Source organism: Oncorhynchus gorbuscha, linkage group LG15 (assembly GCF_021184085.1).
Source record: "Oncorhynchus gorbuscha isolate QuinsamMale2020 ecotype Even-year linkage group LG15, OgorEven_v1.0, whole genome shotgun sequence".
Taxonomy (NCBI): Eukaryota; Metazoa; Chordata; class Actinopteri; order Salmoniformes; family Salmonidae; genus Oncorhynchus; species Oncorhynchus gorbuscha.
The window spans coordinates 44,978,517-44,995,548 of record NC_060187.1 but is presented as its reverse complement, the minus strand read 5'-3'; the positions used below and the strand labels follow the sequence as shown (position 1 = coordinate 44,995,548).

The 17,032-nt window shown below is 46.3% G+C and overlaps 1 protein-coding gene across 3 annotated transcripts in view; it reads left to right on the top strand.

Moving 5' to 3' along the window:
- Nucleotides 1-12,408, top strand: part of LOC123997369 (roquin-1-like) — a 29,793-nt gene extending 17,385 nt beyond the window's left edge. For 2 of the 3 annotated variants that reach the window (XM_046301516.1, XM_046301517.1), the window contains exons 4-18: nt 1,280-1,516; nt 1,675-1,850; nt 5,044-5,244; nt 5,448-5,580; nt 5,895-6,013; nt 6,364-6,476; nt 6,659-6,925; nt 6,998-7,182; nt 7,365-7,741; nt 8,259-8,420; nt 8,548-8,694; nt 8,980-9,187; nt 9,280-9,551; nt 9,873-9,964; nt 10,891-12,408. In XM_046301516.1, the coding sequence (XP_046157472.1) occupies nt 1,280-1,516; nt 1,675-1,850; nt 5,044-5,244; nt 5,448-5,580; nt 5,895-6,013; nt 6,364-6,476; nt 6,659-6,925; nt 6,998-7,182; nt 7,365-7,741; nt 8,259-8,420; nt 8,548-8,694; nt 8,980-9,187; nt 9,280-9,551; nt 9,873-9,964; nt 10,891-11,056 (2,855 nt within the window). In that variant the 3' untranslated portion in view covers nt 11,057-12,408. The remainder of the gene's footprint in view (nt 1-1,279; nt 1,517-1,674; nt 1,851-5,043; nt 5,245-5,447; nt 5,581-5,894; nt 6,014-6,363; nt 6,477-6,658; nt 6,926-6,997; nt 7,183-7,364; nt 7,742-8,258; nt 8,421-8,547; nt 8,695-8,979; nt 9,188-9,279; nt 9,552-9,872; nt 9,965-10,890) is intronic. The other variant, XM_046301518.1, reaches the window with a different exon arrangement.
- Nucleotides 12,409-17,032: the final 4,624 nt, after the last annotated feature.

Here is a 17,032-nt window from a genome sequence, read left to right as displayed (position 1 = left end):
TGAAAAAGTAATTTCCCCCGTTACACTAACTGGTTATGCCACATGTATCTACAATGACTGCAACCAAATATTTCGAGTAGTTGTTGATCAGTCTGCACCTGTACATAGCCCATCTATAATTTAGCCCAAACAACTACCTCTTTCCCTACTGTATTTATTTACTTATTTATGTTTCTCCTTTGCACCCCATTATTTCTATTTCTACTTTGCACATTCTTCCACTGCAAATGAACCATTCCAGTGTTTTACTTGCTATATTGTATTTACTTTGCCACCATGGCCTTTTTTTTGCCTTTACCTCCCTTATCTCACCTCACTTGCTCACATTGTATATAGACTTGTTTTTCTACTGTATGTTTGTTTTACTCCATGTGTAACTCTGTGTTGTTGTATGTGTCGAACTGCTTTGCTTTATCTTGGCCAGGTCACAATTGTAAATGAGAACTTGTTCTCCACCTCCTTACTCCATTTGCATACGCTGTATATAGATTTTTCTATTGTGTTATTGACTGTACTTTTGTTTATTCCATGTGTAACTCTGTTGTTTTTTGTCGCACTGCTTTGCTTTTTCTTGGCCAGGTCGCAGTTGTAAATGAGAACTTGTTCTCAACTTGCCTACCTGGTTAAATAAAAAAAAGTCTCTCGCATCGCTGTGGAGAAATTAAGGCCCACTCTTGCATGCAGAACCGCCTCGTCAAAGTCCAGACCTAATCCCAATTGAGATGTTGTGGCAGGACTTGAAATGAGCAGTTCATGCTTGAAAACCCACAAATGTCGCTGAGTTGAAGCAGTTCTGCATGGAAGAGACGTGAGAGCCTGATTATCAACTACAGGAAGCGTTTGGTTGGGGTCATTGCAGCTAAAGGTGGCACAGCCAGTTATTGAGTGTAAGGGGGCAGTTACTTGTTCACACAGGGGAATTGGGTGTCGCATTGCTTTTGTTTATGAAATAAATCAAATAAGTATATAATTGTTATTTGTTCCCTTTATCTGATATTAGGTTTTGGTTGAAGATCTGATTGCATTCAGTATAAAAAATATTTTAAAAAATATGCAAAAATAGAGAATTATTTTTCACAGCACTATATTTTGGGAATAGCTTGGCATACGGTATAAACAGCCTCACACTTTCCTCTCATCCTTATCCATTTGCTTTGATCCTTGTGTATTTACTTGTTTCACAATTCTTCCCTTACTGTTGCACTGGTTGTAAGTTGCTATGGATACAACCCCACCCTTCTCTCACACTCCACCCCTCATCTTCTCTCTCCGGGTGTAGGGTTGAGCACCAGCGGTGCACAAAGCTCTCTGAGCCGGCCCATGCAGAGGAAGCTGGTGACCCTGGTGCACTGTCAGCTGGTGGAGGAGGAGGGCCGGGTGAGGGCCACGCGGGCGGCCAGGTCCCTAGGGGAGCGCACCGTCACTGAGCTCATTCTGCAGCACCAGAACCCACAGCAGCTCTCCTCCAACCTGTGGGCTGCAGTCAGAGCAAGAGGCTGCCAATTCCTGGGCCCAGGTAACATACAAACGGACAGAAGCGCAAGCACAGGCGGGCAAAATAGCGAGCAAGCCACTCATACACATACACACACGGCCCAAATGACAAATGTTTCAATTACATCCGCCCTGAACGACTGAGAAAATGAATGCTATATTATGCATGTGTTGTTGTAGCGATGCAGGAGGAGGCTCTGAAGCTGGTGCTGTTGGCTCTAGAGGACGGCTCCGCTCTGTCCAGGAAGGTCTTGGTGCTGTTCGTGGTCCAAAGGTTAGAGCCACGCTTCCCCCAGGCCTCTAAGACCAGCATAGGCCACGTGGTGCAGCTCCTCTACAGAGCCTCCTGCTTTAAGGTAGGTCTGACTACCTACAAACATACACCTAAACACGGTTCTAAGACCAACATAGGCCATGTGGTGCAGCTCCTCTACAGGGCCTACTGCTTTAGGGCACACAACTCGACCCACGTGGAGTTCCAGGTCTCCGGTAGCCTCTGGAACTGCCGATCTGCAGCCAACAAGGCAGAGTTCATCTCAGCCTATGCCTCCCTCCAGTCCCTCGACTTCTTGGCACTGACAGAAACATGGATCACCACAGATAACACTGCTACTCCTACTGCTCTCTCTTCGTCCGCCCACGTGTTCTCGCACACCCCGAGAGCTTCTGGTCAGCGGGGTGGTGGCATAGGGATCCTTATCTCTCCCATGTGGTCATTCTCTCTTTCTCCCCTTACCCATCTGTCTATCGCCTCCTTTGAATTTCATGCTGTCACAGTTACCAGCCCTTTCAAGCTTAACATCCTTATCATTTATCGCCCTCCAGGTCCCCTCGGAGAGTTCATCAATGAGCTTGATGCCTTGATAAGCTCCTTTCCTGAGGACGGCTCACCTCTCACAGTTCTGGGCGACTTTAACCTCCCCACGTCTACCTTTGACTCATTCCTCTCTGCCTCCTTCTTTCCACTCCTCTCCTCTTTTGACCTCACCCTCTCACCTTCCCCCCTACTCACAAGGCAGGCAATACGCTCGACCTCATCTTTACTAGATGCTGTTCTTCCACTAACCTCATTGCAACTTCCTCCAAGTCTCCGACCACTACCTTGTATCCTTTTCCCTCTCGCTCTCATCCAACACTTCCCACACTGCCCCTACTCGGATGGTATCGCGCCGTCCCAACCTTCGCTCTCTCTCCCCGCTACTCTCTCCTCTTCCATCCTATCATCTCTTCCCTCTGCTCAAACCTTCTCCAACCTATCTCCTGATTCTGCCTCCTCAACCCTCCTCTCCTCCCTTTCTGCATCCTTTGACTCTCTATGTCCCCTATCTTCCAGGCCGGCTCGGTCCTCCCCTCCCGCTCCGTGGCTTGACGACTCAATGCGAGCTCACAGAACAGGGCTCCGGAAGGCCGAGCGGAAATGGAGGAAAACTCGCCTCCCTGCGGACCTGGCATCCTTTCACTCCCTCCTCTCTACATTTTCCTCCTCTGTCTCTGCTGCTAAAGCCACTTTCTACCACTCTAAATTCCAAGCATCTGCCTCTAACCCTAGGAAGCTCTTTGCCACATTCTCCTCCCTCCTGAATCCTCCTCCCCCCTCCTCCCTCTCTACAGATGACTTCGTCAACCATTTTGAAAAGAAGATCGACGACATCCGATCCTCGTTTGCTAAGTCAAACAACACCGCTGGTTCTGCTCACACTGCCCTACCCTGTGCTCTGACCTCTTTCTCCCTCTCTCTCCAGATGAAATCTCGCGTCTTGTGACGGCCGGCCGCCCAACAACCTGCCCGCTCGACCCTATCCCCTCCTCTCTTCTCCAGACCATTTCCGGAGACCTTCTCCCTTACCTCACCTCGCTCATCAACTTATCCCTGACCGCTGGCTACGTCCCTTCCGTCTTCAAGAGAGCGAGAGTTGCACCCCTTCTGAAAAAACCTACACTCGATCCCTCCGATGTCAACAACTACAGACCAGTATCCCTTCTTTCTTTTCTCTCCAAAACTCTTGAACGTGCCGTCCTTGGTCAGCTCTCCCGCTATCTCTCTCAGAATGACCTTCTTGATCCAAATCAGTCAGGTTTCAAGACTAGTCATTCAACTGAGACTGCTCTTCTCTGTATCACGGAGGCGCTCCGCACCGCTAAAGCTAACTCTCTCTCCTCTGCTCTCATCCTTCTAGACCTATCGGCTGCCTTCGATACTGTGAACCATCAGATCCTCCTCTCCACCCTCTCCGAGTTGGGCATCTCCGGCGCGGCCCACGCTTGGATTGCGTCCTACCTGACAGGTCGCTCCTACCAGGTGGCGTGGCGAGAATCTGTCTCCTCACCACGCGCTCTCACCACTGGTGTCCCCCAGGGCTCTGTTCTAGGCCCTCTCCTATTCTCGCTATACACCAAGTCACTTGGCTCTGTCATAACCTCACATGGTCTCTCCTATCATTGCTATGCAGACGACACACAATTAATCTTCTCCTTTCCCCCTTCTGATGACCAGGTGGCGAATCGCATCTCTGCATGTCTGGCAGACATATCAGTGTGGATGACGGATCACCACCTCAAGCTGAACTTCGGCAAGACGGAGCTGCTCTTCCTCCCGGGGAAGGACTGCCCGTTCCATGATCTCGCCATCACGGTTGACAACTCCATTGTGTCCTCCTCCCAGAGCGCTAAGAACCTTGGCGTGATCCTGGACAACAAACTGTCGTTCTCAACTAACATCAAGGCGGTGGCCCGTTCCTGTAGGTTCATGCTCTACAACATCCGCAGAGTACGACCCTGCCTCACACAGGAAGCGGCGCAGGTCCTAATCCAGGCACTTGTCATCTCCCGTCTGGATTACTGCAACTCGCTGTTGGCTGGGCTCCCTGCCTGTGCCATTAAACCCCTACAACTCATCCAGAACGCCGCAGCCCGTCTAGTGTTCAACCTTCCCAAGTTCTCTCACGTCACCCCGCTCCTCCGCTCTCTCCACTGGCTTCCAGTTGAAGCTCGCATCCGCTACAAGACCATGGTGCTTGCCTACGGAGCTGTGAGGGGAACGGCACCTCAGTACCTCCAGGCTCTGATCAGGCCCTACACCCAAATAAGGGCACTGCGTTCATCCACCTCTGGCCTGCTCGCCTCCCTACCACTGAGGAAGTACAGTTCCCGCTCAGCTCAGTCAAAACTGTTCGCTGCTCTGGCTCCCCAATGGTGGAACAAACTCCCTCACGACGCCAGGACAGCGGAGTCAATCACCACCTTCCGGAGACACCTGAAACCCCACCTCTTTAAGGAATACCTAGGATAGGATAAAGTAATCCTTCTCACCCCCTCCCCCCTTAAAATATTTAGATGCACTATTGTAAAGTGGTTGTTCCACTGGATGTCATAAGGTGAATGCACCAATTTGTAAGTCGCTCTGGATAAGAGCGTCTGCTAAATGACTTAAATGTAAATGTAAATGTAACAACTGAAACCGAGAAACAAAAAATCCCTTTCAGTGCATGTTCTTCATATTGGTGCCTAATGAACACAACCGTGATGTCCTGTCTGTCACCGTGTCTTCAGGTGACCAAGCGAGACGAGGACTCGTCCCTGATGCAGCTGAAGGAGGAGTTCCGGACATACGAGGCACTGCGGCGCGAACATGACTCCCAGATTGTCCAGATCGCCATGGAGGGTGGCCTCCGCATCGCCCCTGACCAGTGGTCCTCTCTGCTCTATGGGGACCAGTCGCACAAGTCCCACATGCAGTCCATCATCGACAAGGTATGTAGGAGGTGTGTGTGTGTGTGTATTTTGATGTAACTTAAATGTGAGCCCTAGTGGTGTTGCTGTGTATTTGAACAGAGTGTGTGTGTGTGTGTGTGTGTGTGTGTGTGTGTGTGTGTGTGTGTGTGTGTGTGTGTGTGTGTGTGTGTGTGTGTGTGTGTGTGTGTGTGTGTGTGTGTGTGTGTGTGTGTGTGTGTCAGTTGCAGACGCCAGCGTCGTTTGCTCAGAGCGTTCAGGAGCTGACCATCGCCCTGCAGAGGACAGGCGACCCGGCCAACCTGAACCGTCTGCGACCACACCTGGAGCTGCTTGCCAACATCGACCCCAGCCCAGGTTGGTCCATTCACAGTACATCAATACCCTTTTCAAACTACCGTTCCGACCCGTACCAAACTGTGGTGGCCTGGATGTCGTCTGTGCACAATGTCCACTCAGTACAGTTTTGTTTGGCCCTCAACGCACTCACTTTAAAAGTTATGTATCAATAAAAGGAATCCAAATTGTATGCGTTTTTTCAAATGTAAGCGACACTGCCGTGCAAGCAAGTCGCCATCACTTTCACAGGGCCTATTAGACCGGGTCCCCAGTGCTCTTCCAAGTATAATGCATTTGACCCCACAAAATACCCTGTCTGTCCTCCATCTTAGACTCCCCTCCCCCCACGTGGGAGCTGCTGGACACAGGCTTGGTGGCGGTGAAAACGGTGGTGCACGGCCTGGTGGACTTCATCCAGAACCACAGCAAGAAGGGGAGCGACACGCAACAGGTCTGATTCTAGATACTCAATCCCCCCCAAAGCATATCAGTGGAATAGGGCTGAAATTATTGATAATCCCAGGGTCGTGTTCATTAGGGCAACGCAACTGAAAATGTTTTGCGACATAAAATGTAAGGAGTGTTTTTCTTATTAGACAAGTCCAGGTAGTCCCTTCCTGTTTCAGGTTCTTTTCCTTCTGTTTGGTGCCTAATGCATATGACCAATGTTTGAATCTTGATTGATACTTGTTAAAGCTAATAATATCAGTCAATGACTGTCTGCTGGTTCGTGATCTTAACAGTAATAGCACCTTTTGTATTTTCCATTATTAACATGCCCTTGTGGTGGCTTCTCCCCAGCCTCCCCAGCACAGTAAATACAAGACGTACATGTGTCGGGACATGAAGCAGAAGGGGGGCTGTCCTCGAGGAGCCAGTTGCACCTTCGCCCACTCTCAGGACGAGCTAGAGAAGTGAGTATTCCACCGTGAGCCACTCCCAATGGGGATCGTTGGGCATATTCCCAACTTTACTTAACAGTTAATGTTTTGATGTCAATGAGACGTTGACTGTTCATTGCACAGATCCGCTCTGATAGTGTGTCAACAATCATGTCAACCTCTCACTAACCATGTATTTCTCCTCCTTTCTGAAGGTATCGTAAGATGAACAAGCGTCTGGCCGCCCGACGGCCCCTCAGCCTATCCTTGACGCAGCTCAACGAGGTGGGTCTATTGCCCGAGGAGGTGGGGATGATGGAGGGGCTGGCCCACAAGGGCCTAACCAATGGCATGGTGGCATCAGTCACAGGCTCCGCCCTGCCCCAGCTCATCTCCCGCGGTGCTGACCCCTCTTATGAGCCCATTATGCGGAAGCCCCAGTCCCAGGGAAGCCACAGTGCCCCCGGCTCTCCCCCTGACTTGTGAGTAGATGGACACACACAGCGTCTGTTACACATACTCACACACACACTGAAATTCCCTGTCTTTTCCAGACTGGATCCCGTGCCCAATCGGTCCATGGCCCACCCCAGGATGGCAGTGGACCACCTGGCCATGCATAAGCCAGTGCCCAGGGGGCCCCCCATGTACCCCTCACAGCAGGGTGAACATTTCTACCCCCCTGAGCCCAGGGCACCACCATCAGCAATGCAGTACGAGTCAACCCAGTACCCCCCAGGTAAGGCATAAAAGACCACTCTTTCTCCCGTGATTTCCTATGCATCTCAAGCTTATGACGCGTCTGCTGACGAAAGGAAGTGTTTCTCTCTGGGAGCAATTAGTCTTGTAAATCTCCCAGTGTGGTTCTATTGTGCTTATCTAATACCAATCCTGTTGCCACGCTCTTCTATGTCCTCTCAGGTAACCCCCCCTACCCCTACCAGTCCTCCCAGTACCTTCCCCAGCCCCGCTACGTTCGGAACCCCCCTTCCCCTAACGACCTGGCCACGCCTGCCTACCCGGAGTCCCCCTACCCCGGCACCTACCCACAGGAGCATGAGTGTCCCCCTCCCCCACAGCCCTCGGGTCCCCACTTCTCCAACGCCAACCCCCATGGTTACCCACCTCCCCCTCATTACGACGGCCGTCGACACCCCTCCTACCCGCCGCCACCTCCACAAACCTATCCCCACCGGGAGGAACTCTCCTCCATGCCTACGGACGAGGCCTCCAGAGAAAGATACCCTCCTGAGGGTTACCAGCCCGCTGGCTCCCACATGAGGCCCTACTCCACACGGGTAAGAACACGTCTGCAGTACTAGGCTCTTTCACAATATCCATAACTCTAAACACCTATGCAATTACCTTTTAAGAGTTTAGTCATCAGCGTTATCCAGATTGAGTAGTGACATTACTCAGCCGATTATCACAAGATATGCCATTTAGCATACAGTCTTGCGTGTGTAATAAAAACACATTTACATATCGGGAAGTGTCAAGAATGTATCATTTTTTACTTTTTATTTAACCAGGAAAGGGCTCATTGAGATTTAAAATCTCTTTTTCAAGAGCGCCCTGGCCAAGATAGGCAGCACCAAGTTATTACAAAATAAATTACAGACAGACAACATGAACAACTACAAGTAATCTAGAAAAAACCATTGAATTCACAAGAGTATAAAACAGCAAATTAAAAACATTCACCGGTCAAAATCCTCATAAGACTGTCCAGGATAAATCCACTGCAAAAAAATGTATTTCCAAAGCTGCAAAAAGTGCACTACAGTAAAGGTGTCCACATGTCCTGTTGTACAGGAGGATTACAGTCGGCCCCAGCCCCCTCCCACTCTGGACTACCTGCACCGCCGACGCCAGGAGATCATGGCCCAGTTGGAGGACAGGAAGCAGGTCACTCCCCCACCCTTTGCCCCCTCGCCCACGCTGCCACACACCTACGAGTCCAATTACACACAGGAGGTAAGAGGCTACACTCGTCTAGTGTTTCTATGGTAGTACGCAGTGGCATCTTGCCCACGTACTACCGCAGCAGTTAGTCACTTAAAGGAAGAGTTAGCTAATAATAATGTGTGTTTGTGTGTGTCAGCAACACCAGTACATGGAGAACTCCCAAGTGTTTGCAAAGTACCGTGAGCCAGACTACGCTAGCCAGTACTCTCCTTGGTCATGTGACACCATTGGCTCCTACATTGGCAGCAAGGAGGGGAAGTCAAAAGACACCATGGAGAGGATGGTGAGTCAATCTATGTTCTGTTGGTGTAAATCTTGACCACTTAATAAAGTTCCAAATCCGTCCAAATCTCGACGAAGCTCAAAACAGTTTCCAAAAGCTTGTAATAGGCCAAAATGTGATATTTCATTTTTGTTGTTGGACAAGATGGTTATCTTGCATTTACTGCTGTGACTTACTCAGAACACGGTTAAGCTCACAAAAGTCTTTCAACTACAGTTTTCCTAGTTTCAGTGGAGTGGGTCTGTACGTCTTATAATGGTACCATAATAACTCTGGGTGTTGTAGAACACTGAGGGGAAAGGTGCGGAGGGCCAGCGCAGGTCGGCCGAGGCCAGAGACGACGACCCTATCATCCCCTTCGGCTCCCTGCCCACTGTGTCGCGCTTCGGGGTGATCTCCCGCACCCCCAAGACGGGCTACCAGATGGCCGGGCCAGGGCAGGCCGTGACCCCCCCACAGGGGACCAACAACCCCAAACACACCGCTGCAACAGGTACAGGGAGAACACATACACACCTTTTAGGGGTTTTGCTCTGTTTACTCCATTTTTGTCAGAGTCTGACCTGCTCTTGTTGTCCACCACAGCAGACTACCCCTATGGGAACGGTGCAGGGTGGGGTGTTGCCCCGTACACCCAGCCCCCTCAGGCCCACCTCAGTGAAAGGCCAGTCCAGGAGAGGGAGCAGCTGACGATGGAGCTCCAGCAGGTCAATCGGCAGATCAACAAGCAGACTGCCCAGGCGGCCCAACCCAGCCCGGGGGAGTGGTCGTCGGGGAGCGTCTCCAGCCAACAGCTGAGCCTGGAGCTCCACCATGTGGAGAGGGAGATTGGCAAGAGGACCCGCCAGATAGCCCTGGTGAGAGAGAGAGAAGGGGGCACAGAAATGGCCAAATGTAGATAGAAAGAGCGACAGACTGAAGCAGGAGAGGGAGACACACAGCCTGCTTTGATCTCTAAAAAAAGGCTTTGCGAGCAGGGCAGAACGAGCCCTGGGCTAATGTCACCTACTGCTATCCCACTTATAAGACAAAGAGTGAAACACAAGCGAGCCGAACAGGTGCAAGCCTGAAAGCTTTTCTACCAAGACAATATTGATGTAGACTCCAAAACATACAAGCTTCCAGTCTCCCAGTCACTATTGTGGTGAACTGACAGTGGTGCCATTGTCCCCTTGCAGGAGAACCATGTGTCTCATGATGGGAGCGGGGCATACAAGCTGAAGCCCACTGAGAACAAAATGCAGAGAGAGGAGCACTCGTTGGTTCTCAGGTAAACCGCACATTGGGAGACTAGTAGTCATTTATTTCAACTGCTGTGCCATAAGGAACCGTTTAGTGTGCCGCATAAATCTCCCGTAACCCCCTATCTACTTAGCATAATAAATAAAAAAATCCCCCTCAAAATCTGGCAGTTTAAGCTAGAACCAGTTTTTTGCTTTGGATGTGTCTCAAACCATCGCATCCGCCAATGTCGCACTTCCGCATCTGCAGTGAAAGGTGGCAGAGCTAGAGCCGTGTCTGTCGGACCATGAGACATCCCAAAAGTCAGTCTTCTCACAACGACGTCTGTAGCATCTGAACGGTTTGGCCTAGAAACTATTATGACCAATCTGTGGAAAGGTGAGACTCTCACAAACACACGATGGTGTTCTCTGCCGGTCTGCCAACTTCTGTCTGTAGCGTCGGAAACAATTTGGGCTACACGTACAGAACATGTCGGTTGTTTTGCTCTAGGACTCCCACAAGACTTGTCTGAAGGTCCCCGTTACCAAAAATGAATGGAAGTATACAGTGCATTCAGAAAGTATTCAGACCCCTTGATTTTTTTCCCCTGCTCATTTTGTTAGGTTAGGTCTCCCGTTCTTCTCTGCAGATTCTCTCAAGCTCTGTCAGATTGGGGAGCTTTGCTGCACAGACACTACCAGTCAAAAGTTTTAGCCTACTCATTCAAGGGTTTTTCTTTATTATAGAAAATATTTAGATTTGTTTAACACACCTTTTGGTTACTACATGATTCCATATGTGTTATTTCATGATTTTGATGTCTTCGCTATTATTCTACAATGTAGAAAATAGTAACAAATAAATTAAAACCTTTTGAATGAGTAGATGTGTCCAAACGTTTGACTGATACTGTACAATAATACAAAATGTTTTGTTCATAATGTTGTCTCTCTGACCTTTTATTCCCTGCAGTGAGGGCTATAACGGTTCCAGTTGTGTTCTGCTGGATGGCAGTGCGGCCGGCAGCATTTTGTCCTGCCTGACCAGCAATACCTCGTCCCTCAGCCTGTCCTCAGACCTCCCCACCACCGGGGGAACTGACCGACAGGAGAACATCGCGGTCCTCCCATGTTCCTAGCCACACAACTGGAGTCTGGTACTACAACCACTGCTACAACCAACCAGTCAGTTAACCACACAGAGCCTTGGGGAACCCCTCATCCTCTGAACGCTTAAACCTTTCCAACATTTAGAGTGGAACACACAACCAGGTCCTCCAAACTGTCTGGTATGCCCTACCTAAATCCACATTTGCAAGATCTGGTTGAAGCCACTATGAGCATTTGACCTCCCATCACAAAACATGTGGAGAGAGGCGTAGTCTCTCTCCTCGCTTACAATGGTGAGAGACCGTTCTAGGTTTCTTACAGGGATTTGGGATATAAGGGCTATTAATATCTTAAGTAACTGAAAAAGCCACTGATATGCAAATGTGGACGTAGTGCCTGCATAGACAACGGCGCTTCATTTGATACAACACAAATTGCACACTCGCAACTTTAGTTTGTCTACAACTAAGCAGTATCTGCCGTGAATTTGATATTTTTTTTCATTTGTTCATTTTTGTTATTCTGTGGATGAATGTTTTGTCATATACAATCTCTCACTGCCTTGGAAACCAAGGGTTTTGAGATTTATGCTCCGTGAACCCAATACTGATTAGAAGAAGAATATAAAGACGAGGCCAGTTCCTTGGTTTCAAATAGACAAGGCCCCCATAATCGCATTGACATAACATCTGTCGTTAGCTTCACAATGTGCTACATTTTTAGTAGCATCCCTAACAACAATCTTCGTGCTTAGCGTATATACAAGTTCTAAAATGCAGACTTTCTATTTGGAATTAATTGTAAGTTCTTGTAGCTGAGTCGCAATGTTATTCTCAGACAAAACATGTAGAGCGTTTCGTTAAGTTTCACACTTTTGCCACTTGAGGATTTCATACTTGGTGCTCTGTTGAAGGAGCACTTTCACATCTGGTCAAAAGCTCTCCATTTAATAGAAACAATACTTGTTGACAACTGGCTTTGAATAAGTTTTATAAAGCCAAGACGCTACAAATTGAAGATATTGAGTTATCACTTTTCAACTGGGAAGTATTGAGATTTTGCTGAAACTGTAACAAACTAGACGAGACAAAGGCGTCCCTTTGTTAGTTCAGTGGCCTGGACCTCTTTTGGTATCCCCCCCCTCACCACCACCACAACCGCCTTCAGACTCTGGAAAAGGAGATTTACTACAGCCTCTGCCATCCATGCTTTGGGATGAGGCTGATGTGAAACAGGGAAAAGGATATGCGCTGAGTACACAAACATTAAGAACACCTGCTCTTTCCATGACATGATCATGACAAGCCATGATCCCTTATTGATGTCACTTCTTAAATCCACTTCAATCAATTTAGCTGAAGGGGAGGAGACCGGTTAAATGAGGGTTTTTAAGCCTTGAGACAATTGAGACATGGATTGTGTATGTGTGGCATTCAGAGGGTGAATGGGCAAAACAAATTATGTGCCTTTGAACAGGGTATGGTAGTAGGTGCCTGTCGCACCGGTTTGTGTCAAAAAACTGCACCTCTGCTGGGTTTTTCACGCTCAACATTTTCCCGTGTGTATCAAGAATGGTCCAACACCCAAAGGACATCCAGCCAACTTGACACAACTGTGGGAAGCATTGGAGTCGACATGGGTCAGCATCCCTGTGGAACGCTTTCGACACCTTGTAGAGTCCGTCCCCGGACAAATTGAAGGTGTTCTGAGGGCTTAACCGGTTGCAACTCAATATCAGGAAGCTGTTCCTAATGTTTGGTATACTCGGTGTACATTTAGGCTTGGCATTCAAGCAGTTTTCCTTTTCTTTTTGGGGGGTATTTTAAATGCAGCAAGGGATTGGGTGGGAGGGAGTCACGTGTCAAGCATTCGTCTGCTGTTGATTGGGTGGCCAGAGATGGGAAGATGGAGTAAAAAGAAACAGAGGAATGAAGCCAGACATTAACCATGGCTAGAATTTGAGACATTGATCTACAAAGCGTATTTTTTGCACTTTCATAGCTTTAAGGATTGTTTGTACTGGGGATATGTATTTATTCATATGTATTTTCATCCTGAGGATGGATATAACATTGAAAGGTAAAACTTACAACCCACATTCTGTTTTAAGAATGTGTAGTCGAAGATAGCCATGGCTGCTCCCTAAGGCCATAATAGAGTTGATCATGTACAGAGCAGGGTTAAAACAGCCACTGTTTTTATTCATCAATCTACTGTATACCTCCTAGTTAAAAAAATATAGAATTGGGTGGAGGTTCACCTCCACCAATGTGTCACGGTATGCTATATCACATACCCATAACACGGTGAATGACAGGAAAGGCTAATTCCTATTTCAGTTCCTCAACTCCACTCCTCTGATCACCTTTTTCCACCAACCGCAGCGGACATTTGTGTCGTTTTTATTTTAACTTCCAAGAAGTTGCTCTAGTGAAAGGGTTTCTGTTATTTTCCTGGAGGGGTTAATCATTTCTGGATGGGGGGGGGTCAGTGCGTAGGTGGGGACAGGCCACTGAACTGGGCTATGGCAGAGCTAGGGGTAGCTAAGCAGTTCGTATCACTGGATCAACAACCGCAGAACCACCTCAGCAGGGTGGGAGGAGACAAAGTGACATTTTGTCGCTGCCAAATAAGTGTTGTTTTTTTTCTAAATATGAACGAATTCAAAGTGCAGCAAGTTTTGCAGTTGGATAATGTGCATTATGATGCACCCCTTGCATTGATGTTGCAATTTGAATTGATATTTCGAAATATTTAACTATTTGGAATAGTGCCGTCACGTTTGACACTAGCAGTCACCTTTTTGTGTTGTCGGTTACACCTCTCCTACAATCCAATTTCGTCAGAAATATTAAATAGTACTAACCAGTTATTGCATTTATTTCAAGTAAGTCAACATCTTTAGTTAACTACCTGGTACTGAATGGTATTCACCGCTTATGTATCCCTAAAAAATGGAACTTAACAATAAATAAGTCAGGAGGATAATGTTACTGTCAAATACACGCAGACTATGAAATTAAGAACAACAAGTTTGCTTGCCTTCTAGGTAAAAATGAATTCAAGTTTCATTGTGAAATGATGGCTGGGCTATTCCATTTGAATTCACAAGATATCCAACGACTGGAATAGTCACTTGTTTTAATCAAGTCTTTGTCTTCATGGAAATATTTAAGTATGTTATACATGTTTTTAAGTTACATCTCACTTTTTGAGGTTTTTATTTGAGATGTGAAACAGCTTACACTGTATGTGCACAACCTATACTGTGTTGGCTTTTTGCAAAGCCAGACAATGACATTGACTTCAGTCCATTTTTCTCTTATAGACGTTCTGTGCACATGACATTGAAATATTCATTGGACCTCAATGGTTGCGATCTTTTTGAGCATTCACTCGTTTAACCGTTTTCTGTACTAATTTCAGAGCATTAGATTTGTTTGTTAGCATTCTAGCTAGCAATATTACGGAAAACGACTGTTAATCAGACCATAATGTAGAATACTCAATGCGGTTTGCGTTACTCTTCATGCTAACCATAACCAATGGTCCCTTCATACCTCATCGTATTTTTTATAAATTAAAACAGATTTTCAAGGATATGATGACACAATCCCTTTGTGAATCGTTATGATAAGTTGGCATGGCATCATGCATGTTTGTTATCAATGACTAGGTTATCTCGCTTTAGTCACCTGTATCATCGGGTTTTTGGCACGAATGTGACTTCAAACTATTGTCATAGTGGGAAATGAATTGCGTTGTAGTGTAGAGCCATTGTGGTGGTGGTTGTAGTAGTTATAGAAGTTCATAGGAAAATAGAAAGTATGTATCATTGTGGAAAATGTGCACCTGTAGTTTGGGGGCTGAACAGAACTACAGACACAAATATTTAAATGTCTGGGGAAATTGTGGTCAGTGACAACCATTGGCGTAATCACAAGACTATTATATATGATTCATGCAGTGTTTCCCCTATGTTAATTTAATACGGCATAAGCCAAGGCAAAATGTGTAGAATTGCAGGAAATTTGCGTTAAAACATACCTTTTTATTATTTTTTATCTCTGTGACCAAGAGGACGGCCTCAACATTTGGTCGGAGACCGTCCCATACCATCGCCTCCCCCTCCCAACTTTGGCACAACTGCGCAAAAAAAATCACAGGGGAAACACTGATAATGTATGTGCTTAGTTGGGTCTAAATCACACTGAACTGTTTGACCTCTGTGGCTTTGACAGCCCTGAGACGTACCAAGAATACACTGGTACCACTAAGCCTGCATTAATGCCAGGAGCGTCACTTCTGTCATCTGAAGAGCAGTGCTTACTAATATCTGTCAAACCATTGAGTAAAATTCAACTCCAACAATCCTTCCAATTGCATTTGGACGTACGGTTGTATCAGACGGCTTGATGTATTTGGACATGCTGCATGTTCCTCCCATCAGCGTCATCATCAAGGCAACATGTCTCCTCATAAAAGGCTGAGTCATTGCTCTCTGAATGTGGATTAATAATGCACACTTTTTTGTCTTGAAGGTGTGCAGACACCTTTTTACAGAGAACGTCAAAGTCCTCTGAGGACCTGGTTGAGAGTTGTCGGTGTGTTAGCCGCTAGGGGATGCTAATTTACCAACTTGTGGGATCACTCTGAACGTGGGTCAACGTACATCTTTACCATGCCTTGACTCCCTATTGAGGAATTGGACTAATAATGTACGTTCTTTGTACATTTATTCAGTTATTCACCTCTTTTATTTGATGTGTTTGTTACTATTTTGTAGACCAATATAAACTGAGACATCTTAAAAACACCAATTTTGGTGGGACCTTTTTTTTTTATGTATAATCGCTATGTAACATTATACTATTGTTGATTTTTGGTGTTACTATTTCTTGGGAAAGCGCTATTGACATTTGAACAATCGTAAAGATTGGATACAAAACCCTTGCTGTAATGCATTGTAGAGACAGAATTTGTGGAAGGTTCAAAAGAATGTAATGGTTTGTTATATTGCCATGCTTCATGGGTTAGGCTACTTCTTAAAGGGCAATTCCACCACTTTTAATTTTTTTTTTTTTTTACCTCATTGATCATTACCAAACCAGTGTCTACATTGTGTAAACAGCACGTTTCTATGACCTGTGGTTAAATGACAAAGGTCCTTTAAAAAATGCTTCTCTGGGACATCAGAGCAGGATTAAAAGTTTTTTTTTTTTTACAACAACAACAAAATAAACATTGATTTTTAAAACCGGCAATGAGTTTATAGCCCAAGGGAGGATATTTTCATGGTCCCTGTGTCACCGCGACTCGCATAGTGTTTGAAAATCACTTTTTAAAATGTAGCTTTTGATGTCATTCGGGTAGAATGTAACTTTAAAAAATAAAAATAAAATGTAGAAATGCACCATTTACACATATGTTGACAATGGTATTGTGCTGGAGATGATGAAAATGAGGTAGAGAAGTGGTGGAGTTTGTCCATTTAGCATGTGGTGGTTTCTAAGAACTGCTTTCGATCCGAGGTATTAACCAGAAGGAACTGCCATTGCCCGCACTGGGAAAGTGAATTACCTCTTAAGTTAACTACTGTGGTTCAAAGCCCTGTCTGTTGCTCAATGATTTTTTCATATTTAAGTGTTTGAAAAAAGGTGAACATTTTGCACCAGTGCAAATTAATATAATATTAAAATTTAAACATGTATGTTTAAATATGTCCTTATAAATGTACGTATTCGCTTCTTTCGAAAAACAAATTGGTGGGAAAATGTATCCTTTTAATGTGTCTGAATGGGAATTCTCTTCACTCCATACCTCCACTGCTATCTTTTGAATACTGTCTGTTCTCAGTCGTTCTATTGTTGAGCGCACTGATTGAGGCTTAAGAAATGTGACGAGCTTTCCAGCAGGTTGACTATTTCAAAGTTTAAGATTCAAACCTACAGGCTTGTCTATACAGTACATCAACTTCCCGCTGTTAATTAAACTCCTTCAAGAGT